The following is a 27,983-nucleotide window of genomic DNA, read 5'->3' on the forward strand; positions in this document are numbered from 1 at the left end:
CTCCATCCACTGATGGACACTCTGGTTTCTTCCACCTTCCCAGCAACTGAACGGTGCTGCTGTGACTGCGGGCGTCTGGGTGTGCCTCAATTTTGGCAGTGACTACATGACTGTGTGTTTGGTGAAACCCACAGAGCTATACAGCGCAAAGGATGTGTTTTATTGCATGTGAATTACATTTGAAAAAAAAAAAATGGGGAAAAGGGCATTAAGAGGCAGTGGTGGCTTCGGAATTTCTACCCAGAGCAGGGCTTAGGAGACCAGTCTGATCCAGGAGCTGGCTGCAGCCCTTCAGAAGTGGAATGGGTTGAGTGTGAGAAGAGCGATGTTAGAAAGATCACCTGACTCCTTACATGTTGATGTTTTATTCTAATTTTGATCGATGTGGGTCCAGAGATGTATTTCCCTCGGCAAGGAAATCAACAGTGCACGCCTGATTCTAAATGGACACTTGCTTCTGATAACCCAAAAGGGAGGGGGGCATGGTGGCCACTGAAGTCAACCTGTCCAGCTGGCCAAGGGTCGGTCAGCCCTTACTGTCACTTCAGAGCAGGAACTCGGGCCAAGGGAGCCAGGGCTTCCAAATTTGAAAAGGGAAATGCAGCTTTTAGTGGGAAATCACCTCACTTTAAAATGCTGGCCAAAATTATCTTTTTTTTTCTTTAAAGTTTATTTATTTATTTTGAGAGAGAGAGAGAGAGAGAGCAGGGGAGGGGCACAGAGGGAGGGACAGAGAATCCTAAGCAGTCTCCGAGTAGACAGTGCAGAGTCTGACATGGGACTCGAACTCAAGAACTGAGAGAACAAAATCAAGAGTTGGATGCTTAACTGACTGAGCCACCCAGGTGGCCCTGGCCGAAATTACCTTAAAATAGCCTCTGGCCAAGGGGCAGTCCCACACTCAGGTAGCTGCGTTCTTGGAGAGAACGGGGACCTGCCTGCTGGCTTCAAATCACAGGCTGCCCACACGACAGGGCCCACGCAGAGGCCCACGCAGGATCAAGGGCTCCAAATCTCCCCATGGACTGGTGCACAAATACTTGCTTTAAAGCGAGGCTGAAGGATAGCATTCAATTCTGGAGACGCTGACCTCAGTGGGGTGAGGCTCCCAGCATTTCATACTCTGACCCGGCTAAGCTCATTTCTCCACCTCCTCTAAAGAAACAATTTCCGTGGGGCGCCTGGGTGGCGCAGTCGGTTAAGCGTCCGACTTTAGCCAGGTCACGATCTCGCGGTCCGTGAGTTCGAGCCCCGCGTCGGGCTCTGGGCTGATGGCTCGGAGCCTGGAGCCTGTTTCCGATTCTGTGTCTCCCTCTCTCTCTGCCCCTCCCCCGTTCATGCTCTGTCTCTCTCTGTCCCCAAAAAAATAAATAAAAACGTTGAAAAAAAAAATTAAAAAAAAAAAAAAAGAAACAATTTCCACCATGGACAAAAGTTATGCATCTAATTATTCAGGTAGCCTGAAAAAGGAGAAACACTCAAAATGCCAACATCAGGTTAAGTAAACTGAAGCACGCTAACTCAAGAGATATTCTGTGGCTAGTCAAATAGTCTTTCTCTTTCTTTCTTTCTTTCTTTCTTTCTTTCTTTCTTTCTTTCTTTCTTTCAATTTAAATTCAAGTTAGTTGACATACAATGTAGTATTGGTTTCAGGAGTATAAAATGGTGGGTTTCTTTTTTATGTTTATTTTGAGAGAGAAAAAGAGTGCAGGTGCAAGTTGGGGAGAGGTAGAGATAGAGAGAGAGGGAGAGAGAGAATCCCAGGCAGGCTCTGTGCTGTCAGAGCAGAGTCCAACATGGGGCTCGGTCCCACGCAACTGTGAGATCATGACCTTAGCTGAAGTCAAGAGTCAGACACTTAACCAACTGAGCCACTCAGGTGGCCCTAAAATGGTGTTTTTTAAAAAGGTTACAGCTGTCCATAAGGGTTCACTCTTGGTGTAGTACATCCTACGGGTTTTCACAAATGGATAATGACATGTGTCCATCATTCCAGAAAAGACACAGATGGGAGTGCAGACGGAATAAGACTAGAGCCGTCTTCCCCCTCGAGGTCCAGAGTGCCCTGGGCACGGGTCAGGAAGAGTCTGGGAGGGGTCTGCACAAGGGTAAACAAGGAGGATGGCACAAAAACAGACACTCAGATCAATGGAACAGAATAGAGAACCCAGAAATGGACCCACAAACGTATGGTCAACTCATCTTTGACAAAGTGGGAAAGAATATCCAATGGCATAAAGATAGTCTCTTCAGCAAATGGTGCTGGGAAAACTGGACAGCGACATGCAGAAGAATGAACCTGGACCACATTCTTACACCATACACAAAAATAAACTCAAAATGGATGAAAGACCTAAATGTAAGACAGGAAGCCATCAAACTCCTCAAGGAGAAAGCAGGCAAAAACCTCTTTGACCTTGGCCACAGCAACTTCTTACTCAACACGTCTCCGGAGGCAAGGGAAACAAAAGCAAAAATGAACTGTTGGGACCTTATCAAAATAAAAAGCTTCTGCACAGAAAAGGAAGCCATTAGCAAAACCAAAAGGCAACCGACGGAATGGGAGAAAATATTTGCAAATGACATATCACATAAAGGGTTAGTATCCAAAATCTATAGGGAACTTATCAAACTCAACACCCAAAAAACAAATAATCCAGTGAAGAAATGGGCAAAAGACATGAATAGACACTTCTCCAAAGAAGACATCCAGATGGCTAACAGACACATGAAAAAATGCTCAACATCACTCATCATCAGGGAAATACAAATCAAAACCACAATGAGATACCACCCTACACCTGTCAGAATGGGTCACATTAACAACTCAGGTAACAATAGATGTTGGCAAGGATGTGGAGAAAGAGGATCTCTTTTGCACTGCTGGTGGGAATGTGGTACAGCCACTTTGGGAAACAGTATGGAGGTTCCTCAAAAAGCTGAAAGTAGAACTACCCTACAACCCAGCAATGGCACTACTAGGCATTTATCCAAGGGATACAGGGATGCTGTTTCGAAGGGGCACATGCACTCCAACGTTTATAGCAGCACTATCAACAATAGCCAAAATATGGGAAGAGCCCGAATGTCCATCGATGGATGAATGGATAAAGAAGATGTGGTGTGTATACACACACACACACACACACACACACACACACACAATGGAATATTACTCGGCAATCAAAAAGAATGAAATCTTGCCATTTGCAGCTACGTGGATAGAACTGGAGGGTATTATGCTAAGCGAAATGAGTCAGTCAGAGAAAGCCAAATATCATATGACTTCACTCATATGAGGACTTTAAGACACAGAACAGATGAACATAAGGGAAGGGAAGCAAAAATAATACCAAAACAAGGAGGGGTACAAAACATAATAGACTCTTAAATATGGTGAATAAACAGAGGGTTGCTGGAGGGGCTGTGGGAGGGGGGATGGGCTGAATAGGTGGGGGTGTTGGTGGGTCTACTCCTGAAATCATTATTGCACTGCATGCTGGCTGACTTGGATGTAAATTTGGGGTGGGGGGGAATAAAATAAAATTTAAAAAAATTAAAAAGAAATAAAAATATAATAAAAATACAAAATAAACATGAAAAATTAAAATAAGTAAAATACTTAAAAAACAAAACAAAAAACAAGGAAGATCACCAGCAGGTGGGTTTGGTTATGAGAACGGATTGTGCCAAACGCAACGTGGGACCCTGGACTGGATCCCGGAGCCAGGCAATGAGCATTACTGGGGAAAGTGGGGAAATCCGAATGCGGACTGTCCTACAGAACGTGCCCTCGTTAATGTCCTAGTTTTGACAAAGGTGCTGTGGAGAGGGAGGTATGGGCACTGGGTGAACTTGGGGAAAGACAGGTGGGAACTGTCTCTGCACCTGCTGTGTAAATCTGAAACTAGCCCACAGCCGAGTCGCCCGTCAAAAGTGGGAGGCACTGACTGGGCCTAGAGACTGCTCGGGTACCTCTCTCCTGGACATAATCAGTGCAGTAAACCCAGTGCAAATCCGAATAGCGGCTTCACTGCATCAGAAGGCCCCAGAATGCGATCTCCTTGGTGGCTTTGGAACTTGCCTTGGACTGCTAGAAACTGGGGCAGATTCATGCTGCTTTTTCTGCTCTGTGACCACATGGGTGAGTCTAGGGTAAGTAGCGGGGGACGGTAACCCTCCTCGCTGTAGAACTGGGGAAAGTGAGGAGCAGAGAGGTCAAGCTACCTGCCCCGAGTCACACAGACAAGGAAGGGGCAGAAGCATGGCTCCAAGCGGGCTTGCTGACCTCAGATTCCATCCTCTGCCCGACCTGCAGGCAGCATCCGCCTGTAGATGTTGATGCGGCATCTGAATCCGAGTCTGCTTGGTGCAACCCAGAGACTTGGCCGGCCTGTGGGGGCCTTTGCAGGCACCTCCTGAGAAATCTAGCTCACTGTGAGACCAGGGTCGAGGCGAACTGCCAGCACCGGTTCCGGGGGAAGCAGCTCACGGAGGGGACGGCTGGGATGGCGGGCTGGCCGCCTGACTGCCTATCTGGGACCACGGAAGATGTGGGGGTGGTGTTCCTGTTCGACAAAGTGTGACATTAAGAACAGAAGGTATCTGGGACTTTGGGGAGTGGGATCCAGTAAGGACAGGTTTCTAGGAGCTTTGCTGTCAGGCTCAGCAGTCCTGAAGTGCAGTGTGAAGGGGATGGGCTTTGGTTCAAGCGGCTGTGCAACCTGGAGCAAGTCACTTAGCCTCTCTGGTCTTCACAGTCCTTATCTGCCGAAATGGGGGCTCCTCCCTTGGTGCTTGTCGGCAGCCAGTGAGACGGCAGAGCAGAAGCTGAGGCAGCAACTTAGTCTAGACGAATGGTCAGGAAGGCGGAAAGGCCTGGGGGTCACGGTGATGGCACGTGTCTTACCTGACCAGGTCCACACTCCCCCATGTCACGGACGTCAGACTGCACCCATCACTCAGTGCAACGACTGTGCACTGACCATCGTACAGATAAATGATCACTGTACAAATTGTGGGCACTGTCACGAGTGACCCTGGTGACATAAGAAATTGTAACTGGAGCCCAGAAATTGGATCCAGGGGTCGTGCCTTCATTTTTGCAGCCACGTGAAATAATTATGTTGGAGTATGAGGATCGCATGGTTGGGGGACAAATGGGTTGATCAGCCCCTTCACGGGACCTCAACGGCCTGGCAGGACCCTGCCCTCCACTTGCAAATTACCATCATCACTGAGTGAGTGCACCCCCAGCCAAGAATTTGGAAGACGCAACATGTCGGCCAATGGTCCCCCAGCCTGATGCCCGGGGTGCACCCGGCTTCTCTAAGACCGTGCCGGGGGGCTCCTTTCACTTGCCCAAGCCCAGACTTCTGCAGCAGAATGACGTCAGCAGGGACTATGGTCCCGATCGATCTAGACCGTGACCTCACCGGCACCCAGAACGGTGCCCGGCACGCAGTAGGTATTCAATCAATAATCGATGACTGAACAAATGTCAAGAAACGAGGCTGAAGCAGCAGGAGCCAGACCGCGAAGGGCTTTGCATCTGAAGCGGGGGAGGTGGGGCGCACTCTGGGGGCCGCGGGTGCAGTTTGGAGGCAGTGAGCGCGGGCCTGACGGGGTGGGGGGGGGGGCGGTCCACAGGGGCCACTGGGAAGACGCAAGGTCAGGACAGGTCCCGACAGGGTGAGGGTTGAGAGGTGGGTGGGAGGAAGGGAGGATAAAGCGGCTCCCAGGTTCCTGGCACAGACAGGTGGGGGCAGGGCATCCCCGAAGTCAGAATCCCCGAAGTCACGTGTTTTCAGGGAGGATTCTGCCTCTGCAGGCAGCTGACACTGCAAATGTGTGTGACATGTTTGTTGACACATTTTTCCCAGCACCAACTGCCGAGGCATCTGGGATCCGCACAACGTTTCGAAACAAAGCCAGGCTCTGGATGTAAACACACCCGCGGAGCCTCCCCAGTGGCCTCGCCAGGCACCTTCAGAGGGGGACCTTCAGAGGGGGACGCCCTTTCTGCTCCCGCAGCTCCTGAATTTGTGCGTCCCCAAGCCCCTCGCCAGCGGGGCACAGCCGTTGGTGAGAAGGGAAATGTAGCTCTTTCCTATTCTTTTCAACTCTGCCAGTTACAAGGGGCTTTAAGCTCGGGGAGTGGGCTCCCAATGCTCCGCGCCCCCCCCCATCCCTGCTGTCTTAGATTCCTCCTTTTAGGAGTCACACTCCCTGTGCCACCCTGGGTAGGACGAAAGTCCCCCAGGGACACCCGGTGTGGCTGAGGATGTGCAGCAGCAACGAACTCACACGCTACTGGGGGCAGGAACGTCCACAAGCAGCTGGGGACGCTGGCAGGAGCCGCTGAAGCCGCTCTCGTGCGCGCACGGCCATGGGCAGGAGGGTGGCTTGGCCTTGAGTCCTGTGGCCGCGCATGCACGTGTTCCCCGGAGCACACGTGTTCCCCGGAGCACATGTGCTCCGACATTCTAGAAGGATGCAGCCCAAGGGCCCGTCAGCAGTAGGATGAGGTGGTCCCTGGCAGTGCGCGCACACAATGGAAGGCCGTGAAGCCCTGAGAGTGCACGGTCTGCGGCCACACACAAGGATGGACCCCGCAGACGGACTTTGAGGGAAACAAGCCACCGGGCACGCTAAAGACCATGCATGCTGTGGTTCCATGTACGCGGGTAAAGAACGGAGGAAACGCACGTCTGCCGTTAGGGGAAGGGCATCCGGGAAGGGGTGCATGGTGGGGAGACCAGGTGCAATTCATGCATTCCCAACTGGGGTGAGAAACCGCTTCCCCCCTGTGGTGTGGGGAGCACAACCGTCTACACGGTATGCGTTTACCATATTGCAGAGGGGTGCTGTAGATGGCACAATTTCTGCCCATCCTGGGACCCAGAACTTGTAGATGCGATTAAGGTTCTTGATCAGCTCAGATGGGGACAGTGTTCTGGATTTTCAAGGTGGGCTGAGTGCAACCACATGAGCCCTTGGCTAAGAGCAGAAACAGGAGGAAGGCAGAGAGGACCGGCCACTGCTGGCTGGAGGACGGAGGGACCGCACGGAAACCATGAGAACGAGGTGCCAGGGACCTGCATGAGCACAGGAGCAGATTCTGCCCCAGAGCCTCGGCTAAGAGCTTCTGTGCGCCTTGTGAGACCCTACGCAGAGCCCGCCAGACCCCTGGCCCACAAAATCCGTGCCAAGATACCTGGGTGTTGTTGCAAGCCTCTAAGCCGGCGGTAATTTGCGACGGTAGTAACAGGAAATGTGGCGGCATTAAAACTGCGTGACGGCGGGAACAATTAGGAAAATCGTGTCTAAAAGGGCTCCTTAAGGAAGTGATAACAAAGCAGAACTGAGACAATTCACTGAGCAGTGCGCTCAGGGCTGGAAGGGATGCGCGCTTCTGCGCAGGTTATATCCAGTGTGACTGATCAGCGGCTTCCTGCCCCTCTCCTGCAGGGGTGCTCGCCTCGGGGCCCCTCCACCCCCTCCGCTCCACTAGGGGCACCTGGCAATGTCTGCAGACAGGTTTGCTTCTCAGAGCTGAAGAGAGATGCTGCTGGCACCGAGCAGGTGAGAACCTGCTTGCAGGTTCTCTCCCTCGCAGAGAACCACCCCTGTAACCATCACCAGTGCCGAGGCTGACATCAGCCTGTGTGGTCCCTAAATCTGCACGCTGTCAGGTCCCTCCGGCTTGGCTCTGGCCACGCTGTCCTCTTTTACTCCTCAGCCTCGAAGCTGCTCTCCCACCCTCTCCCCTCTCCCTGCAGGGGCCCTGGAGGCACCTCCTCCTTCAATCTCAGCTCAAAGGTCACTTCCTCGGAATCCTTTCCTACCCCCCCGCCCCCCGCAATCCCCCAAACCCCCAGCTCCTGTGGCTTTTACTCCCAGCACCTCCTCCTGCTGTGTGACCTTGGATAAATACTTAACCTCTCTGTGCCTCAGTGTCCTCATCTGTAGGATGGGGATGACAGCAGAACCTGCCTTGCAGACTTGTCAACATCACAGCTGTGAAGTGGTGAACATGGCGTTTGGCACATATTATGCTCTCAAAAAATGTCCACCGTTGTCACCACCGTGACTGTTTCGCGCCCACACAGCACTGTTTGCCTCTCTCTGTAGCACTTAATATGGATGCAATTCGCTACTTACCTGTGTGGTTACCTACTGCCTCTGTGGGAGTGGGCACTGTGTGGCTTTGCTCACCAAGGCATTTCAAGTGCCTAGCATATAGTATGTGCTCAATAAACATTTGTGGAATGAATGAATGAATGAATGAGTGAATGGGGTATTTCCCAAGGCTGCCCAATGACACTCTGGATCTCCATGAACACTGCGTAACCTGGGACTCACCGCGTTTTGAGGCTGTTGGACCAGCTTCAGGAGAGCGGGGTGGCTGTAGCCTGTGGAGAGGGGGCACGGTTAGGGTCTTGGTTAGAGGCCCACACGGCACACAGGGTCCCTGTGCTCCTCCCCCACAGCCTGCCCCTCCCTTCACAAGGGGCCCTGTTATCTCTTGCAGACAACAAGACCCACTCCTTGGGTCCACCCAGACCTCTGGACTTAGAATCACTCAGGCTGCCGCCGGAAACCTTCACCAAATTCTCTCGTCGATCCTGAAACCCGGGTGTGAGCCCTACCGGGCTAGAACCCTAGACAAGGCAGTGAACGAAAGGTTAAGGCACATTCAGGACCGGGGCTGGGAGTGCTTCCCCGGGCCAGTGTGATGAACCATGGCCCTCACCTTCTTCCCAGGGCCGCTGCTAGAGTCGAATCCCAATGCCCGTTTGCTCAGGAACTGAGCATGTCAACGATGCAGTCTGCAACCCCGTGACATGCACGCCTGACCCTTCGTGCGTTTGCTGCTTCCTGGAGCCCCGCTGCCTCGACTGCCCAGCATGAAAGGGCTTAGGATACCCCTTGACTCAGCAACTGCCCTGCTATGAATTCGCCCTCCGCACGCGAATGTAGACCAACGCACAAATCTTAACCATGACGCTTCAATATCTCCAGGCCCAAAAGCAACCTAACACACGCCGGAAGCCTTAAACCAAGAGAAAGCCCGCGATACTCTGTCAGCAGGAGCCTTTATCGGAAAGGAGGGAAACTCACTGGGGCCAGAGCGCCCCGGCCTCAAAGCCTGTGCTTCTAGTTTCTGTTCCTCGTTCCCAACGCTGGCTGTGACTCCCGCGGGATGGCCAAGTCTGGGGGGGGCGGTGCGCGGGGGCCACAGAGGTCAGGAGACCAGACTGGAAGACCCTCCAAGGCAGTGGCCAAATGTGCCGCTCAAAGGACACCAGGTGAACGATGAATGACGTGGGGATCTGTGACACGGCGAGAGCCTGGAACCTTCGCAACAGGAGAGACCTGTTTTCTTTAAACCAACTCACTTTTTAGTTTAGATGCACTTGCTCTGAAAGGAGAGAGGCCCGCCCGAGGCTCTGGGCCTGGGACCTGCTCTGGCCTGTGAGAGGAGAGGAGGCTAGCAAGCTCAGAGGGGAGGGGAGGCCCCAGTGTCACCCCGGGCAGACTTTCTCCTCTGCGGCATCGCAGAGTGAAGGGGCTTGAAGAGCCTTGTGGTTTCACTCTGCCTGGTGGGAGGAGGGTGGGCCCCGGGGGGGGGGGGGGGAGGGGACCTGGTGTCCCAGGGGACAGAGCTGTGAGCAGCCTCTCTGATCTCCCACCCAACTTCTTGGCCTGCTGGGCCCACAGCTGCAGGGTGTCTGTTAGTCAAGGAAGCAGGCTTGTGTGGGTTTTTTCCAACCGTACTGTGGCCAGAGGCTTTCAGTTCTGGTTCTTTATTGTGCTGCCTGGGTGTTTATGACTTTCTTGCCTCAGTAGATAAGTCAGTTCCAGGGAAATCTTACTAAGTCACAGGTGCAGCCTGTCTTAGTGGTTTCAGAAGGAGAGATGAGAGCAAAGCCAGTCCATATGGATCAGGAAAATCCACGCTGAGCTTTCAAAGCCGTGGGACCCCCACACTGCAGGGCAGGGGTGGCCGTCTGCAAGGTGGCTATCACAGGAGTAAACTTAGAAGGCAGACACTGTTTGCTTCAAATCCTTGGGCTCCCTGGACATGCTGGGCAGACCCCATGGCCTCTTGAAACCTGGCCCCCGTGGGCAAGGTGGAGACGATGATGAAAGGCCCGATGTTATGGGGCTGCTGCAGGGGTCTAACGGGATAATGTGTAAGGTGCTTAGCAATGTGCCTGGCATCTGGCACATCCCCAGTAGTGACCCGTTAGAAAAAAATCCCATCAAAGACTAGAGATAGGGGAAGAAAATGGCCGCAAGAAAACTTTCACAGCTCCCAGTATTTTCCCAACTTGTGCCGGCCTGTTCCCCAGGACCCCACACGTTTGGCGGCCGGCTGGGGTTGAGAAGTGAGGGAGGCCTTCGGGGGCTTGGGGGGGGGGGGCGCAGGGAGGAGCCAGCTGGGAAGAGAATGGCCTGCAGCCCGTGGCCGATACATGGCAGAACCGGGATCTGACCCTGAGAACTACAGCCTGGCCCTTCCACTCCGACACAGAGCACGGACCGGGTTGTGCAAATCACAGAACCCCAGACACCTTCAGAGGCCAAAGCATCTCTGAATGATGGGCTTCCCAAAAAGAACGAGTCACCTTAGTGTCTAATCGCATCTTAACGGGAAATAAACAGGGGCTGGCATCATGCACCAAGGGACAGGCTTCACCAGACGAGACGCTTAGCCCACAGACCACTAAGCACAGCAGCAACCTGCGTGTCTGAGTCAGCCCTACGTGCCCCGTGTCTGCCGCGCCCTCCTGCGGCAGCGAGCCCGGAGGTGAGCCTGGTGAGGCAGACGCGGCCGTGGCCCCCCACCGCTCACCTTGACTAGGCGGCCACCCCTCTCCTGGCTGCCCACGTGGGGGTTGGGAATGGCTCCAGCCACCTCCTTCTCTGGAAATCTGCCCTTGGTGAATGGAAGCTCCTTTGCCCAAAAGACGAGCCACGTGCTTCCTTCTGGCAGCTAATGGGCAATGACTGACTAGCACTGGGTACAAAAAGGCCAGCCTCTTTGGCACAGTCGGGGACCAACTCTAGGGTGCAATTCATGCTCCAGAGCCACCCCCCACGCCCCATTGTGGGATCAGACTGTGGCTAGTCTCTGGCTGAAACCTCACCCTTCTTACCCTTCCCTGCCTCCCCAGTCTCCTGAGAGTGTGCCCTTAATAAGCGACTTGCACAGAACCCCTGCCTCAGGCTCTTCTTCCAAGAGACCCAACCTAAGACAGCTGACATTGGAGGCTGTGGTCCCGCAGACCTGGGTTCACGTCCTGGCCATGCTTCCCCCGCAAGCTGCATCAATCCCCTCTCTGAGCTTTGCTTATCTATCAACAAAACGCGGGTATTAATACACACTCACCTTGCGGGTTTTCCAGGAAGAATAAATAAGAGAAGACATCTAAAGTCCCTATGATAGACCCTCTACCCATGACTTGTTCTTTTTCTCTGCCCTTGAGGAAAGAGTCTGGCAACACACAGGGATGGGCCTGCTGGAGGGAGCAACTAAAGTCAGGACGGCCACAACTAACGGAGAGAGGACACACATCCAAGGGCGGATTTCCCAGCTCTTACCTATGGGGACAGAGGAAATCTGGGAGTAAAGGTCCAACATCCGGTTGCCATCCACATCGACCAGGTAATTGCCTCGGCTCTCTTCGTAATTGCAGAAAAAATGCACAGCATCTGCATTCTTGGGGAAAGTAGAGACTGGTTCAGGATCGCTACAATCCCCTAGACTCCCCATCTTTTGGGATGAAGCTTGAACTGGTGAGGTAAGCCATGTTTTGTCCATTCTATGGTCACACAGAGGGTATATTTGGTTGCTTACACGAATGGTTTGCTTTATAATGGCTTATTAAGCTGTGAATTAGTATTTTATGAGTTTTTCTGTATGTGTTTTATATATCATAGCAACAGAAGGTTCAGATATAAATCTGAAGAAGATTCTGATGTTAAGGTGTACATGGTAAGCATTAGAGCAACCACGAAGAAAACTGAAAAATATATAGTAACTATAAAAGAAATGAAAATGGTACATTAGAAGATATCCACTGAATGTAAAAAAAAAAAGAGGAACAAAAAATATGAGACACATAGAGAACAAAAGGTAAAATGGAAGATGTAAATACCACCATATAGGTAATACATTAACTGTGTGCACATGAAACAGCCCAATAAAAAATCAGAAACTGTCAGACTGGATAAAAAGATACAACTATATGCTGTCTACATGAGACATACTTTTGGTTCAAGGATACAAATATGTTGAAAATAAAAGGATGGAGAAGGGTACATGATTCTCACAGCAATCCTAAGAAAGCTGAAATGGTTTATGCTAATCAGACAAAATCACCTGTAAAACAAAGAAACAAAAATGCTTCTGGAGTTGAAGTCCACTAAGAAGATATAACAATTATAAACATGTAAGCACCCAATAACAGAGCCCCAAAATACAGGAAGCAAAAATGGGAAGCATATAAGAAAAATATAGTTATAAGAGAATAGCTGGCAAATTTAATATTTGGTTTTTGATAGTGTATAGAACAACCAGGCAGAAGATTAGCAAGGAAGGGGAGCCTGGGTGGCTCTGTCATTTAAGTGTCACACTTCGGCTCAGGTCATGATTTTGTAGTTCGTGGGTTCCAGCCCTGCGCTGGGTTCTGTGCTGACAGCTTGGAGCCTGGGGCCTGCTTAGGATTCTGTGTCTCCCTCTCTCTCTGCCCTTCCTAGTTCTCTGTCTCTCTCTCTCAAAAATAAACATTAAAAAATTAAAAAAAAAAAAAAAAAGAAGATTAACAAGGAACCAGGACTGGAACAACACTCTCAACCGACAGATCCCACAGATACTTTTACAGAACACTCCATCCAATAGTGGTAGAGTACATGTTGTCCTCAAGTGCCTGGGGAATATCTTCCAAGACAGACCATATAAAAGCCTCAGTGAGAGGATTGCATTCACACAAAATATATTTTCCAACCACAACAGAATGAAATTGGAAATGAATAACAGAAAGGAGAAGCTCACCAAAAAGTGGAAATTAAACACCACATAAGTAACAAATGAGTCAAAGAAGAACTCACAAGGGAAATTAGAAGCAAAAAAACAAAAAAGGTTTAGAACAAAGTTGCATTTTTTTTTTTTTTAAAGAGCCAGCACAGAGGAAGTGTGTCTCTCAGCTAAGTCATAACCGAGAAGCTTGGAGGGTGAGCTCATCCTCACTTACCTGAATCATATTGAGCTGTTTCATTAACTCCTGCAGGCAAGAATAACAAAGCATTAGAGCAAGGACACACTCTTGCCCAACTAGCTTCAAGTCTTTCATATCTTCCCAGGTCTTGGGGCATCTCCCCCTCCCCCACCACTTATACCAATAACTTCACAGTCAATTAGCCAACAATATTATAAATATTTAAAAATTGCTTAATATAAATAATTGGCAGGAAACTATTCCTGCCAGTTACATTACCAGGATAGCAGGGATTTAGCAACTTGGAAAATAATAATAAAATAAACTAAAATATTTAACACAAAAAAAACTTAAGCGAAAGGGGTTTATCTGGTGCTCATAAAAGCATAGGTTCCCCTTTTATTTTGGGGGGAAAAAGGCTTTAACACCCTGTTAGAAAATATAAAATCAACGGAAAACAGAAACTTGCACATCAAAGAACGATTTGTAATTATAATCTAAACACTCCATAAACCACATGCACATATAGAAATTGGGAATTATAAATTGGGAATTGGGACCTAGTTGCTTTACTATTACAAGTATTTAATCTTTAAAAATAATCCAGCCTAAAGTCAACCAATAGCAATGACAAGAATATAAAAAATTATTCCAGGTACTTCTCCACTATGAAATGAAAATCTGCCTCTCCTCCATAGAAATATGCATGAAAAAGTCTTTCCTTCTGTTAGCAAAACACTATCAAAATAACTACAATCACTTGCATTAATACAAAGATTTCTGGATTTATAAAGTGGTTGCAATGACAAAAGGCCTATCTTTTTTTTTTTTTTAAACAGGAGAAAAGCATACAAATTTAAGTTTTACATGACATGGGAGTCTTCACAAGGAAATGAAGACTGGAAGAAACAAGTTAGAAACTTGTGAGAACACTAGTTAGAAACTAACATTTTTACGTTAGTTTCGATAAGAATGGACAGTCACGTAGAAACACGGTAGGTTAAGGAGTATGTAGTAATTATAATTAGCACTGTCATCTTCTAAAAAATTCATTTCTGCTTGTTGCTGGAAGATATAGATGCCAAATGACTTTTGTACCCACAAAACTGCTAAACTCTCATGTTCATCTCAGTAAGTTATATACATGTTCTTTTGAATTTCTTTTTTTTTTTTTTAATTTTTTTATTCTTAAGGTAGTTATCGTGCAGTGTAGTCTTGGCTTCAGGAGTAGAACCCAGTGATTGATCGCTTACACAGGACACCCGGTGCTCATCCCAAAAAGTGCCCTCCTCAATGTCCATCACCCATTTACCCCATCTCTCCACCCACCTCCCCTCCAGCAACCCTCAGCTTGTTCTCTGTATTAAGAGTCTCTTATGGTTTGCCTTCCTCTGTTTTGATCTTATTTTTCAAAAAGGGGCATCTTCTGACAGTAAAAAAAAAAAAAGAAAAAAAGTGACACTGCGGATAAAATCTGCAAAACCTGCAGAGAAAAAAGCCAGTGTGTATTAAAAAGGTTTACACTGCTGTTTTTTAGGTGCGAACATTAGAAACAGTATTGTACATCACAACACAGAGTCAAGGTTAATCAGCCTCCTGAAGTGTGTAATATGCAGGCTTTGTAGTATCTTTGAGGAGAAGTCCCAGCCTCCCTCATCAGACTCGTCTTGTGCCTCTTCCATCTCACACAATAACATCTATCCCAGTGTGTCTCATATGCCACGTCCTGTCACCCTGCACGCCTCTCTCCACCGGGTCTACAACAGAATGCACTCCTCTGGTGAATTCTTCCTTTTTATCCTTCAAGGTCAAGACCAAGGGCCTTTGCTACCCTCGCCCTGCGCCATCTAGCATTGCCATCTGACTTGGTTTCAAGGTCAAGAAAATGAGGTAGGAGTGGTGGCAGACCGGAGTGGAGCCTAGACCTCATGAGACTCCTCGTGTGGTCACCTCGGCCATCACCGTGAGGACGAGCCCGGCCCCACTTGCTGGAGGATGCTAGAGACGTATGGAGCAGCGCCACGTCACTGCACTGGCCAAGACAAGCTTAGCCTAGATCATCCCACAGTGGCCAGTCATCCCACAGGCACATAGATGGACCCACCAGAGCTGCCTGGCTAACTCCCAGTGAACCCTAGATGCAGCAGCAAGCTGTATGCTACGGAGGTTTTGTGCTCGTTTGTTACACAGCAGTATGGTGACAACAAATAACGGATACATCTCCTCTGAGAAGCCTTCTTTGACTTGTTACGGCAGAATGTCTTGGAACTCGAGTGGTAAGCTCTCTGAAAGCAGCTAAGAATACAGGTCTCTAAGCTCGGCTGTGTTCTTGCCTCATGGACCCTTCTCACTCTGTTCTTAAGGACACCACTCAAGTGTGCTCAACTCACCCGAGATCTAGGCCCAGGGACTTCGGTCTTCATCAGGGGCCCGTCATAATCAAATTCGACGTCGATTTTGGCTGCGGCCTGACTGATGTGTCTGGAGCCTGGCAGTAAAGAAAGATGATGAGGATCCCTGGAGATGGTAGATATGAGAATTCTGCCCTAACAGATGCCCAACGTCCCCAACGGAAGCCATGCCAGGACCTCAACCCCATCTGAGCCAGACCACCCACAAACACAGAGTCTGGCCAGACCTGGGCACCACCAAAACACTGAGGATTCTAAAAAACAGGAAAGCCCAGTGCTAGTGAAGTTGTGGGCAAACAGGCATTCTCATGTCCCGTTGGCGTGAGTATCAGCTGATGCTGCCTTCCTATTCCTTTCGACTGAGGCATCTCATTTCAGGGTTCATCCTAAGAGAATGATGGGACCAGTACACAAAAATGTAGGTTAAAATATTCATCCTAATACTCTTTTAACAAAAAGAGAAAACAGTGGACGGCAGCTAAACAGACTATGACACGTTCCACCATTTCGTGGACAAGGAACATCAGGTATCTGTTCATGGTACTGAGGTGGGCAGTTTGAATATTTATGGACATGGAAAGATGCCCGCAGCATTAGCATGTGAAAGGTCAGATTATAAAAACTACCCAAATTTTGTCAAAATTTAATCCGTATGCAAGTGTATATCCAAAAGTACATAGAGACCAGAGTTTCTCAGCAGCACCACTGCCATTTGGGTCCAGATAATTCTGTTGGGGGGTCGTCCTGTGCCCTGGAGGATGTTTGGCTGGATGCCAGCATCACCTCGTCCTGAGTTGTGCCCGAGTTGTGACATTCAGAAATCACCTGGGAGTGAATAATCAAATGGCTCAATACAGGCGGTCCCCACTTACAGATGCTTTTTATTAAAAAAAAAAAGTGTTGGGTACAAGTCATTTGGTTGAGATCCATTTCACACTTTTGCATGGTAATAAATGTAGAGAGGGGAGTTCCCAGGCTAGACCCGCAAGGCTTTTGAGCTCAGCATGTTGCTGAAGTGAAGGGCAGTCTTAATCCCAAGTCTTTTTAAAAAGAATTAAAAATGACATTTACCATTTTTTAAGAGAGCGTGAGCAGGGGAGGGTCAGAGAGAGAGGGAGACACAGAATCCGAAGCAGGCTCCACGCTCTGAGCTGTCAGCACAGAGCCCGACGCGGGGCTCGAACTCACAAACCGTGGATCATGACCTGAGCTGAAGCCGGACACTTAAGGTCACCCAGGCGCCCCTAAAATGTTTTTATTTTAAGTTTATTTATTTATTTTGAGAGAGACAGAGAGAGTGTGAGTGGGAGAGGGGCAGAACGAGAGAGAGAGAGAGAGAGAGAGAGGGAGAGAGAGAGAGAGAGAAAGAATTCCAAGCAGGCTCTGAGCTGCCAGCACAGAGCCCAACGCAGGGCTCTTTCCCATGAATGGTGAGATCATGACCTGAGCCAAAACCAAGAGCCGGATGCTTAACTGACTGAGCCCCCCAGGCGCCCCCCAGGCTTGATCCCTTACTGAAAGACAGCTGTGGAGAACCTACCATGGTAAGTGTGGGGTGACTAACCATCAGTAACCCCCAGAGATCCCTTCAACGTCCCTGCTCATCTTTGGCCTTCCCAGGACGTATGTGGCAACTGGGAAATGTTCCCTCCTCTTTCTTGGCACCTTCCATTAGACTGGGGAATATAACTAGACACTGTATTATCGTTTCCTTTACATGAGAGAGAAAACCAAAACTCAGAGAAGCAAAGAACCATTCTAGGATAGGTCTCTCCTTCCATCCCTCTCTGTCGCGCGCATGCGCGCGCACACACACACACACACACACACACACACAGCGTGCCAAGCTATACAATGCAATGATATGAAAAAACCTATTTAAATGCATTCTTAATTTTCCATAATTGCTTTGGATATCAAAGAGGGTTTTTGAATTAATTATGTAACACAATGGAACCCTGTGAACGTAAAGTCCAGTTAAAATCCAACGCTGCCCTTATTTCAAGGCATGAGGCAGCCGGCTTTTATTGTCTTCTGTTTGATCTTAAAATGAAAAGGGAGTCCCTCCAGAGTCTGTTCCATTAGCAGAGAGCTAAAAGGTCGTGGAACATACTGATGACTTCTTTTTTACATTAAGCTGTTTATTTCTTCCTTGGCCAGAACTCAGGGCTACAGGTCAAGACTGATTCCAGCTAGACCTGCATAACACGGGGACGTGTGTTTGGATAAAAACAGTTCTTAACTGGTGCTGATCCTGCTTTGTTTCCAGTAAGGGGGAGAGTGCAAAGTTCAAAGTTTGCAGGTTATCCTCCAATGAGGACACGTAAGTCCTCTCTTCCTTCTCCAGAAAGTGTCCTGACGCCATGCTGCGGCAGTCAGATGTCCCGGGGTCTGCAAGATGGAAATGCTGGCCCCGGAAGCAGGTCCCAGTGGGAGCTGCGGCTGAAAGGGTCTCAGGGGAATGACGGGGTGAGTGGGGTCTTGTGGAGCTACAAGTATGGGGACGCCGAGGCTGCGGGCAGACGCAGGGCGGGGAGTGGAGAGGGGTGAGAACCCGTCCCTGGGGATTGGGGACGGGTCAGGCACGAGATGGGGAAGCTGAGGGCCAGGTGCCAGGCAGACAGGTCTGTACCGAGAGCTGCATTGGTTCCTTCCATGTGCCAAGTCTTCGCGGGTGTGGATGGAAGAGGGCCCAGGGGCTCTGGGCAGAGATCCTGGAAACCACAGCCCAGTACATTTGCTGGGTTCGTGCTATCGAACAAGGGAAGACGGGGTAGCAAACACAGATTCAGCATCCACTGCGTGCTAGGCAGGCAGACTCCCATCTCCCATCTGTGTTAATCCATCCACAACCCTCTCGAGTGATGGTTCTCAGGTTATAGATGAGGAGCAGAGAGGTGAAGCGACTTTCCCAAGGCCACACAGCTAGTGAGTTGCAGAGCCCAGATTTGAACCCAGGTCCAATACTTTTGCCTTTCCTACACTATCTCAACTTTGACCTCCTGTAGAGGAAAATAGCCAAATTCCAATACAAAGAATGTTCTCCTAATGATAATATATAGTGCCATAAGCCATGAGAAGAAAGAGCACAACTTAAATTCCCTGGGATCGCTTCCATCAAGTCACATGAGCAGAGAGGCATGTGACTCTGCGTGCCGGGCCTCGTCCTGAGCACTGCACACGGACTGCCTCACTTAAGCTTGAATCCCCTCTGGGAGGTAGATGTTGCGATTGCTCCCATGTTACGGAAGCAGACACTGAGGCCCAGAAAGGTCAACTAATCTGCCCACAGTCACGCAGCTAGTAGGCGGCTAGGCGGAACATTTGACCTCTCCTGTCCCAGACGCTCTGAGTCTAAGTGACGCTGTTCACGTCAACTTGCGCCGGTCTTTGAAATGAAACGTTTATACTCAACCATCCGGCATTTTCACTCACGAATGACACAGGACAGCCGGGAGAGCCGGCACGGTGGGGAAGTCCAGCCCAGCCCTCTGCCTCTGAAACGAGGCCGGCCACCCTCGCGGCCTTGACCAACTGGAGTCAGTGTTTAACTCCAAGCTATAGAAACAGCCATCAGATGCGTTTAATGTTCTCTTGATCTTTATACTGAGAGTAATAAATGGATGCTGTTTTCCCAAACAGCAAGGGCTCCATAGGTGAGCCAGGCCAAAGTCAAGGTCAAGTTCAATCGGAGTTGGGTGCTCTGCTCTTCTTTTAAAAAATCTCCCCCTCCCCAACTGTCCACCCCATTTATTATTTTTTTTAACCAATTAAGATCTGTATCTTTAATAAACATCTGGAGAATACCAGTAGCCTAAATTGCTATATTCCATGCTGTCCCGGAGAAGTGTCATTCCGTAGAATCCGTTTACGTCTGATAGACCTCCAGGAAGAACGTGCAGTGTAACCTACCATCCCATACAGGTGCCCAGACTCATACTGGAGGCACAGCTGGCTGGAACCCTCTTCCCAAGACGGGAGGCCAGAAGCTTCCTGGTTCTGTGTTATCCAGACTCTTTGGATCCTCTCCCAGCAGCGAGAAAGAGCATCACACGTCTTCCAGCAACGTATCAGGGTTTGAACATCTGGATTCGTGTGGTCAGTGAGCAAATGTGGTTTTGAATGATCTACACACGCTGAATATCAGAGCGTAACCGTGCCACGGACAGCGGAAATTCTGCGGCGGATTTAGCCTCACAGCCTGAATGCTGGCGTCATATCAGCCAGTATAAATCACACTTTCAGGGAAGGTCGTGCACACAGTCTTGTCTTTGTGTCCTCCATAAACTTGCAATTGCTGGTGGCAACGTAACTCACAGACACGGACACATTTCTCCAGGTAAGTGGTGACCATCGCTGTTCCTAGGGTCCGACACACTCTCGGTGAGATCGTGAGTTTCACAGACCCACACACGGTCACCAGTATGGATACTGTGGGCATGGGTGGACTGATCAGGGCTGCAGCCACTGAACACAAGGTCATGCACCCGCTTCGCGCAAAGCTCGGTTTGCTGGGGCCCTCCGGAGGACCCAGAGCAGGAGCCCATTCCGTGCATTTAATGCTACAGAATGTGAGGCCTGACCATAAGCACCTTTGGGGCACCTTCCTAAACTGTGGCAAGACAGCTGACAGCCCGAGGGCCACAGCGTTCAAAGATCTCAAGTCGTGGGGCGCCTGGGTGGCTCCGGAGGTTGAGTGCCCGGTTCTTGATCATGGCTCAGGTCACGGTCTCACGGTTCGTGCGACCGAGCCCCGCGTCGGGCTCTGCATTGAGTGTGGAGTCCGCTCAGGATTCTCTCTCTCTCCCTCCCTCTCTGCATCTCCCCTGTTTGCGTGAGTGCACGCTCTCGCTCAAAATAAACCTTAAAAAAAAGATCTCAAGTCATTTATTGTTCTTCACGTTGAAGGTGACCACAGTGCCACCTGCTTGTCCCGCAGAGAGGATTCGCCATCTAGAACGAAGGCAGAGAACTCTTGTAGCTGAGGCTGTTGCACGCACTCTCCCGTCTTAACACTGTAGCAGCGGATGGTGTGGCCACTGGAACCAGCGTAAAGGGCAACACTCTTTCAGCATCCAGGAGGCAGCTCACTTTGGAGACATGGCCAACGCTCATGTCTAAGGGCTCCACAGCGGTCGATGGGTGGAGATGCCACACAAACACCTAAACACCGTGAGCGTGGTGGTGGGCTGAAGCAAAGTTCCCTCCCTCCCTCCGGGGAACACAGGTGCCAGGCTATGAGCTGCTCTGTGGAGATGTCCACGTGGCACCAAATCCAGCCAGTGCCATGAGAACGAGCTTGGAAGCAGAACCCCCAGCTTCCATGGTGAGCCTTCTGATGAGACCACAGCCCTGGCTAACAGCTCAGCTGTACCCTCATGAAAGACCAAAGCACCCAGCTAAGCTTCCCCCAGACTCCTAGACCACAGGAACTGTGACATAATAAATGTGCATTATTTTAACCAGCTAAGTTAGGGCTATTTAAAAAAAAATAGTTTTAACGTTTATTTATTATTGAGAGACAGAGAGGCACAGAGCATGAGCAGGGGAGGGGTAGAGAGACGGGGAGACATAGAATCTGAAGTAGGCTCCAGGCTCTGAGCTGTCAGCACAGAGCCTGACGTGGGGCTCAAACTCACAAACTGTGAGATCATGACCTGAGCCGAAGTCAGTCGCTCAACCGACTGAGCCACCAAGGTGCCCCAGGGCTATTTGTTATATGGCAATAAATAACTAACATAGTGGTTAAGGTTGGAACTTTTGGGGCCAGCCAGGCTTAGCTCAAAGCCAGGTTCAGCCACTTGCTAGCACCAAGGTTCTGAGAAAGTTACGGAATTTCTCTGAGTCTCTGCTTTCCTCTCCCAGGGGACTAAATGGGTTAAACGTTAGCTACCATTTTAAAACTATTTCCCCTGGGCACCTGGGTGGCTCAGGCAGTTAAGTGTCAGACACTTGATCTCAGCTCAGGTCTTGACTCAGGGTCGTGAGCTCAAGCCCTGCCGCACTGGGTGTGGAGCCTCCTTAACACACACACCCCCCCCCTAAAAAACTATTTCCTTATTGCTACTTACCTATGAGCAGTGTATGAACACACATGCTCCTCTATCTTTGCCAACACCGTGGTTTAGTATTAAAAAACTCCTATCTCTGGGGCGCCTGGGTGGCTCAGTCGATTAAGCGTCTGACTTCAGCTCAGGTCACGATCTCGTGGTCCGTGAGTTCGAGCCCCGCGTCGGGCTCTGGGCTGATGATGGCTCAGAGCCTGGAGCCTGCTTCAGATTCTGTGTCTCCCTCTCTCTCTGCCCCTCCCCCGTTCATACTCTGTCTCTCTGTCTCAAAAGAATAAATAAACGTTAAAAAAAAAGTAAAAAAAAACCTCTTATCTCTAAATCTGGCACAAGTGTGCCAAAAAAAAAGATTTAACTCTTGCCAAGAAAATGCAGACCTGATAACTCTGATTAGTCATTTGTCTCTTTTTTTCTATGCATGCTTGTGTAAATATAAACGAAGGGCGTTTGCATTGTTAAAAAATATTTACTTATTTTTTGAGAGCAAGCGTGCCTGCTGAGAGAATCAGAGTGCCCTGGCACCCCTTAACTGTTCCTTCTGATAGAGAGGTGTGCGAAGCAAGTAGGACCCCAGCACTGCCCTCAGTCTCCCGAGGAGACCCACTTTCCTGATGAGAAACAGAGGCTCAGAGTTCTGCCCGTGGCGGAGGCTGACTGGGTGGAATGTGGCCCAGGTGTAGGAGCCTTGACTCAAGGCTCTCCCCTGCCCTTGAGAATGACCTACAAAGGCGGAGCCCCACAGGCCACGCTTTCTTGTCAGTGAAGCGTCCCCAGCACCTAGTACGGCACCCCGCCCCCGGCGGGTGTGAGCAGTACTAGTTATGGCCGACTCTCCCTCCTGCTAGGGGCACACTACTTGGGCATCATGCGTCGGTTTGGGTTTATTTATTTATTTATTTATTTTTAAATGTTTTTATTTATTTATTTATTTTTTGTTGTTCTTTTTTTTTTTTTTTAATTTTTTTTTTTTCAACGTTTTTTATTTATTTTTGGGACAGAGAGAGACAGAGCATGAACGGGTGAGGGGCAGAGAGAGAGGGAGACACAGAATCGGAAACAGGCTCCAGGCTCCGAGCCATCAGCCCAGAGCCTGACGCGGGGCTCGAACTCACAGACCGCGAGATCGTGACCTGGCTGAAGTCGGACGCTTAACCGACTGCGCCACCCAGGCGCCCCTGTTTTTATTTATTTTTGAGACAGAGAGAGATACAGCATGAGCAGGGGAGGGGCAGAGAGAGAGGGAGACACAGAATTCAAAGCAGGCTCCAGGCTCTGGGCTGTCAGCACAGAGCCCGACGCGGGGCTCGAACCCACAGACTGTGAGATCATGACCTGAGCTGAGGTCGGAAGCCTAACCGACTGAGCCACCCAGGCGCCCGGGTTTGGGTTTATTTTTAACATAATAATGGGTAAGCGTTAAGATGCTTCTCTTATAACTGAATAAAATAAAACAAAACCTCAAACCTACTCACTTCTCAAGGCGATCAGGGTCAAGAACAAGGGAAGACAGACACGGTCACAGACCGGATGATACCGGGGAGCTGGGACCCCAGAGTGCACTGTGGGAACTCACACTGGATCCTGGGAGGGAAAGAGGCTCTAAGGGAAAACCTGGTGAAATCCCCAGAGAAGTCTGGAGTTCGGGTAGCAATAATGTACAAGGTCAGCTTCTTAGTTATTGACAAGAGCATCCTCGTGATGTAAGATGTTAACCAGGGGGACGCTAGGGCCTATGGGATCTGTCTGTACTGTCTTAGTACTTTCACTGTACTTGTAAAATCATCCCAAGTTAAGAGATTTATTTCAATATTTTTATGTTTTTTTTTTTTTTTTTTTTTTTTTTAATATTTGACAGAGAGAGAGTGAGCATGAGCAGGGGAGGGGCAGAGAGTGAGGGAGACATAGAATCTGAAGCAGGCTCCAGGCTCTGAGCTGTCCACACAGAGCCTGATGCGGGGCTCGAACTCACAGACCGCGAGATCATGACCTGAGCCGAAGACAGACACTCAACAGACTGAGCCACCCAGGCGCTCCTAAAAGGTTTATTTTAAAGTAAAACCTGCTAATACTCCTGTGTGTATGGGAGAGCATGCCTGCTTTTTTACCCCACCCAGGATATAAACCCCAGCATTAAAGATGCAGACCAAGGTTGTGGGCAGCACTCTGCCTTCAAAAGGCAGATGAGACTAACAAAGGGACATCGTGATGGCAAAGCACGAAGCTCTGAGAGAGCTGGGACAGACGCGGGTGGGGGGGTGCAAGGTGCCCACAGGAGGCCACAGCCAGCCCCTGTGTCTCCCAGAACCCCAGGGAGGCACACGGAGGAGGGATAACAGCCCGGCATCTGCAGCCAGACTGACCTACATTCAAGTGGCCGTGTGACTTTGCCTCTCTGAGCCTCAGCTTTCTCCCCTATAAAATGGGCTTCATGCGTGCCTTCCTCGTGGAAAGGAGGGAGGGAGGTCTATCGTGAGACCTCACCGGCAGGGCGCTTGCTGATGGGGCCGGCCTGGCTAAGCCGCCTGAACTCAGTGAGGCAGAGAGAAACAGAAGCCCCGGAGAGATGTGGCCAGCGGTGCCGCGGGCCGGCTGGGTGCGGGTGAGTGGAGGTGAGGGACAGGGCAGCAGGGGGCTGCTGTCTCCTGTCCAGGGCTCTGGAAGCACACTTTGCCTTGAGGTCAGTCACAAGGACGCTTGTAGCCTTCCCATTTCCTGGCAGCAAGCTCAGCTGTGTTTCCCCCAACAGTCCCTGTGAGGGCAGCCTGGAGCCTCCCGGCTGCTGGGGCCGCCCCCTCCAGGCCGCATCAGCTTCCTGCCCGACCCAGAGCTGTCCACGCAGGGACAGGGCATGTGGCGGAGATGGGAGACAGGGGTGGTGGTGATGGGGACAGTTTTACTGCGTGTGTGGCTGGGGAGAGGGAACAGCCCCAGAACGTTGACTGGCTGGTCCCTTCACCCACCAGGGCTCTCCCAGCCCGGATTGTGTTTCCCATCAGGGCCAGTTCTTGCCAAGACCCCCAGGGCTTACTGGGCACGAGAAGGCGGTAGTTGTGCTGGAAGGTGCAGGCCAGCCGCCGGGTGAGCAACATGAAAGCCATGATCCCCTCCTTCAGGAACAGAGGCTCCCTGCACACGCTTCACCCTGAAAGAAAACAGAAATGCACAGTCAGACCAGCCAAGGGCTCGTCCCTGCAGCCAAGTATCCCACGCCCTGCGATTTCCCACGTCGTGGAGAAGGTGCTTCTGACATCACATCCTTTGCTTTCATGCTGAATATACACTTGAAAAAGGCAGGGGGGCACCTGGCTGGCACGTGACTCTCCACCTCTGGGGCGCGAGTCTGAGACCCACCGTTGGGTGCAGAGATTTACTGAAATACAAACCCGTTCACAAGTGTTTTCATGGGACCCTGGCCACACCACAGGCAGGGTCATTATGCCTATTTCCTAGATGGAAAACTGGAGAAAGGGGACAGAGCTGGCTTGAGAGCCCTCCGTAGGCAAGCTGATAAGTTCAGTGCGTCATCCAACGGGGGGACAAGCAACTGCACTCGGTGAGATGGGGGGGCTCAGATGGAGGAGGATTCAGAGCAGCTGGGAGCCCCCCTGCCCTGCCCCCCAAGAGAACACTGGTCTCCCCAGGGCTGTCTGGGAATCTGGGACCCAGCGCAGTATCTGGTGGTCCGTTTTGGGGAGTGCATGTCTCCAGCGTGACCAACTGTCTAGAGTTTGCTGGGGACGGAGGGGGCTCTCGGGATGCGGGGCTTTGTTCTGAAACCCACGGAGGGAGGGTTCTCGGCCCCCACACTACCAGTCTGTTGGCTGCCTCCAGACGGCTCCCCAGTCCCGCACTCCCTGGCTAGATCTGCTAGTCGCCCTTTGTGCTGTGGGCCTGGAGCAAGCCCCCCACTTTGTTTTCTTTTATCATCTCCCCCCGCCCCACCCCAGGCTACCCCAGGCAGAACAGTGATGGAGCCCTTCACGACTCGCGGACCCCATTTCCTTTCTGCAGCTGCACACCGCGCCAGGCTCTGCGTGCGGCACAATTAGTATTCGTCATTGTTAGGAGTGCCCACAACAGTGCTCTGTGGTCCCCTTTTTGCAGATGAGGAGACTGAGGCACAGAGAGGTTAAGAGTGGATCTGTAAACAGATCTGTGTGACCCCAGAGTCACTGAGTCACAGGTGTCCCTCATTCACTCTGCAACGAAGCACCAACTCGATGACAGTATGGAGGAAGTGCCAGCTGGAAGTGGCAGGCGGGCTTCGCAGCACAGGTGAGGAAATGTGTGGGCATCTGGCACCAGGCTCAGGAGGACGGGCTGGCAGGACTCCCAACCCAGTGCCCCCAGAGCTAATGGGACGTCGGGCTGTATTATTAGAAGCAAAGACGGAACAAAGGAGCGTAGGCGGATGGCACTGGCTTGAGGACGCACCAATTCTGTGGACATGCACGGAGCACCTACTATGTGCAAGCTGCCCAGTGGGCACTGGGCACAGGGCGCTGGGATCAGTCAGGAGCAGCGCTTGCCCTGTGAGCATTATCACGCCCTGAGGACCTAAATGTGCTGCAGATAGCACCCTGTTTCACCCCAGGGCCCCGGGAGATACGCCATTATCTTCACAGACGAGGCAATGGAGGTGCTCTCTGGGAAGCGGGCACAGGAGGTACTTTCTGGGGTGTCTGTTCCGCACACCATGCCTCCCCGCCATCAGAGGCCTCCCCCTCTGTCCGCAGGGGAGCAGACCTGGCGGCCGCGTCCGTGCCGTGGGACCCACTGGCTGCGGCTGACCGGACCAGGATAGGCCAGCGTCCTGGGCGTGGTGGGGTTGGCCACCTTCCACCCCGTGAGGGCAGCGGGCACACAGACCGAATGTGCCACAGAGTGCAGCTGTCAGACAGGATGCAGACCCTGGACGCTGAGGCTCCCTGGTTGCATCTCAAGCCTGGAGCCCAGCGTGGCCACATGTACAGCACTCACTGCTGAACAGTGCTGGGGCAGACCCGAGCCCCGCTCTCCCTGGGGGTGAGCCGGTGTGGAGGGGGAGGGCCGGGAACATCAGGCTCATCCACGCCTCGCCAAATGGATTCGGAAGGAAACATCAGGACTGAGGGAGAAGGGCTCGCTTCTACCCGTCCTTGGTAACAAAGCCCAGAAGAAAGATGCCACCCCGCCTCCTTCTTCTCCTTAGCTTGCTTGAGTTTCCAGGTTTCTATTGCTTGCAAACAGAGTCCGGCTGACAGCGCGGTTAGAGTATCAGACTGACGAGCCCCAGATCTTGGGAGGCATGGGACTGCTGATGGTCTCTCCTCTGGGCACTGCAGCGGGAATTAAGCCACAGGGTGGCTAGGATAAAGTCTTCTCTCCTGGTGAGGGATCTGGGATGCCTCCAGAGTGGCAGTGACAGTAGTCTGAGGGCCTGGGGAGGCTCTGAAGGACACTTCATGCCCTCCAATCCCGACCACCCAGCAGGGAGCGTGTCTCCCCATTTCAGAGGTGAGGGCCTGGAAACTCGCACGGGTTACGTTCTTGGCCTTGGTTACAGGAATGCCCGAGACTGTCTGACCCTGAAGCCCTCGCTTTTTCACTCATTCCAGCATCGAATAATTCAGCAGGTAACACAACACCTGACCACAGTATATACTGGGGCTTGATGATTACAAAGGGTGTAGCTCGGAGAGGCAATTTTTCTGCTTTTCGCCAGAGGAAAGCACGGGCGTGGACCGTGTGACCATAAATTAACTGAGAACCCATTCTTTCCTTGATCACTCAGTGGATGTTTTCTCTTCCTTTTATCTATCTGGCACGTCCAACTCAAAGCGGGCCTGTTGATTTAGCGGCAAGGTAACTGTGTAGAAAGAGCGGTTGCTGACTCTTGTTCAAAACCATTTGTCTCCAAGGGGACTACTTAAGGCTGCACACAATCCAATTTCCATTAAACATGTGTTTGCAACGGCGAGAATCTCCGAGAACTCGCGTATCAACATTTGAGTGCTCTGCCAGAGTAGGAGTGACACCTGCAGCACTTTCAATTACAAAACGTCACCGCGGGAGATATATGGTGGTGACATTTCGGTGGCCTGCACTTGAGACTGACCTTATAACAGAAACACGATCTCCATCAGACGGGAGCTCTTAGCACGATATGCCTCCAACAATCAGAAGAGTCCACGTCACGCGCTCACTCTCTCCAGCCCACTAATTCAATCAACGACAATTAATTAGACTCCTGTTACGGGCAAGGCACTGCATTAGGTAAGTTCTGAGATGGAAAGAAG

At 50.8% G+C, this 27,983-nt stretch overlaps 1 protein-coding gene across 1 annotated transcript in view; it reads right to left on the reverse strand.

Moving 5' to 3' along the window:
• The window catches only part of ABAT (4-aminobutyrate aminotransferase), an 87,184-nt gene that overhangs the window by 16,932 nt on the left and 42,269 nt on the right, over positions 1 to 27,983 (reverse strand). The window contains exons 2-6 of the mRNA XM_047087838.1: positions 24,734 to 24,847; positions 15,617 to 15,714; positions 13,263 to 13,292; positions 11,611 to 11,728; positions 8,365 to 8,414 (exon numbers count right to left, since the gene is read on the reverse strand). Of these exons, the coding sequence (XP_046943794.1) occupies positions 8,365 to 8,414; positions 11,611 to 11,728; positions 13,263 to 13,292; positions 15,617 to 15,714; positions 24,734 to 24,803 (366 nt within the window). The 5' untranslated portion in view covers positions 24,804 to 24,847. The remainder of the gene's footprint in view (positions 1 to 8,364; positions 8,415 to 11,610; positions 11,729 to 13,262; positions 13,293 to 15,616; positions 15,715 to 24,733; positions 24,848 to 27,983) is intronic.

Source organism: Lynx rufus, unplaced genomic scaffold (genome assembly GCF_022079265.1).
Source record: "Lynx rufus isolate CCGP_SWC_20201006 ecotype Redwood Valley unplaced genomic scaffold, mLynRuf1.p SCAF_23, whole genome shotgun sequence".
NCBI classification, from domain to species: domain Eukaryota; kingdom Metazoa; phylum Chordata; class Mammalia; order Carnivora; family Felidae; genus Lynx; species Lynx rufus.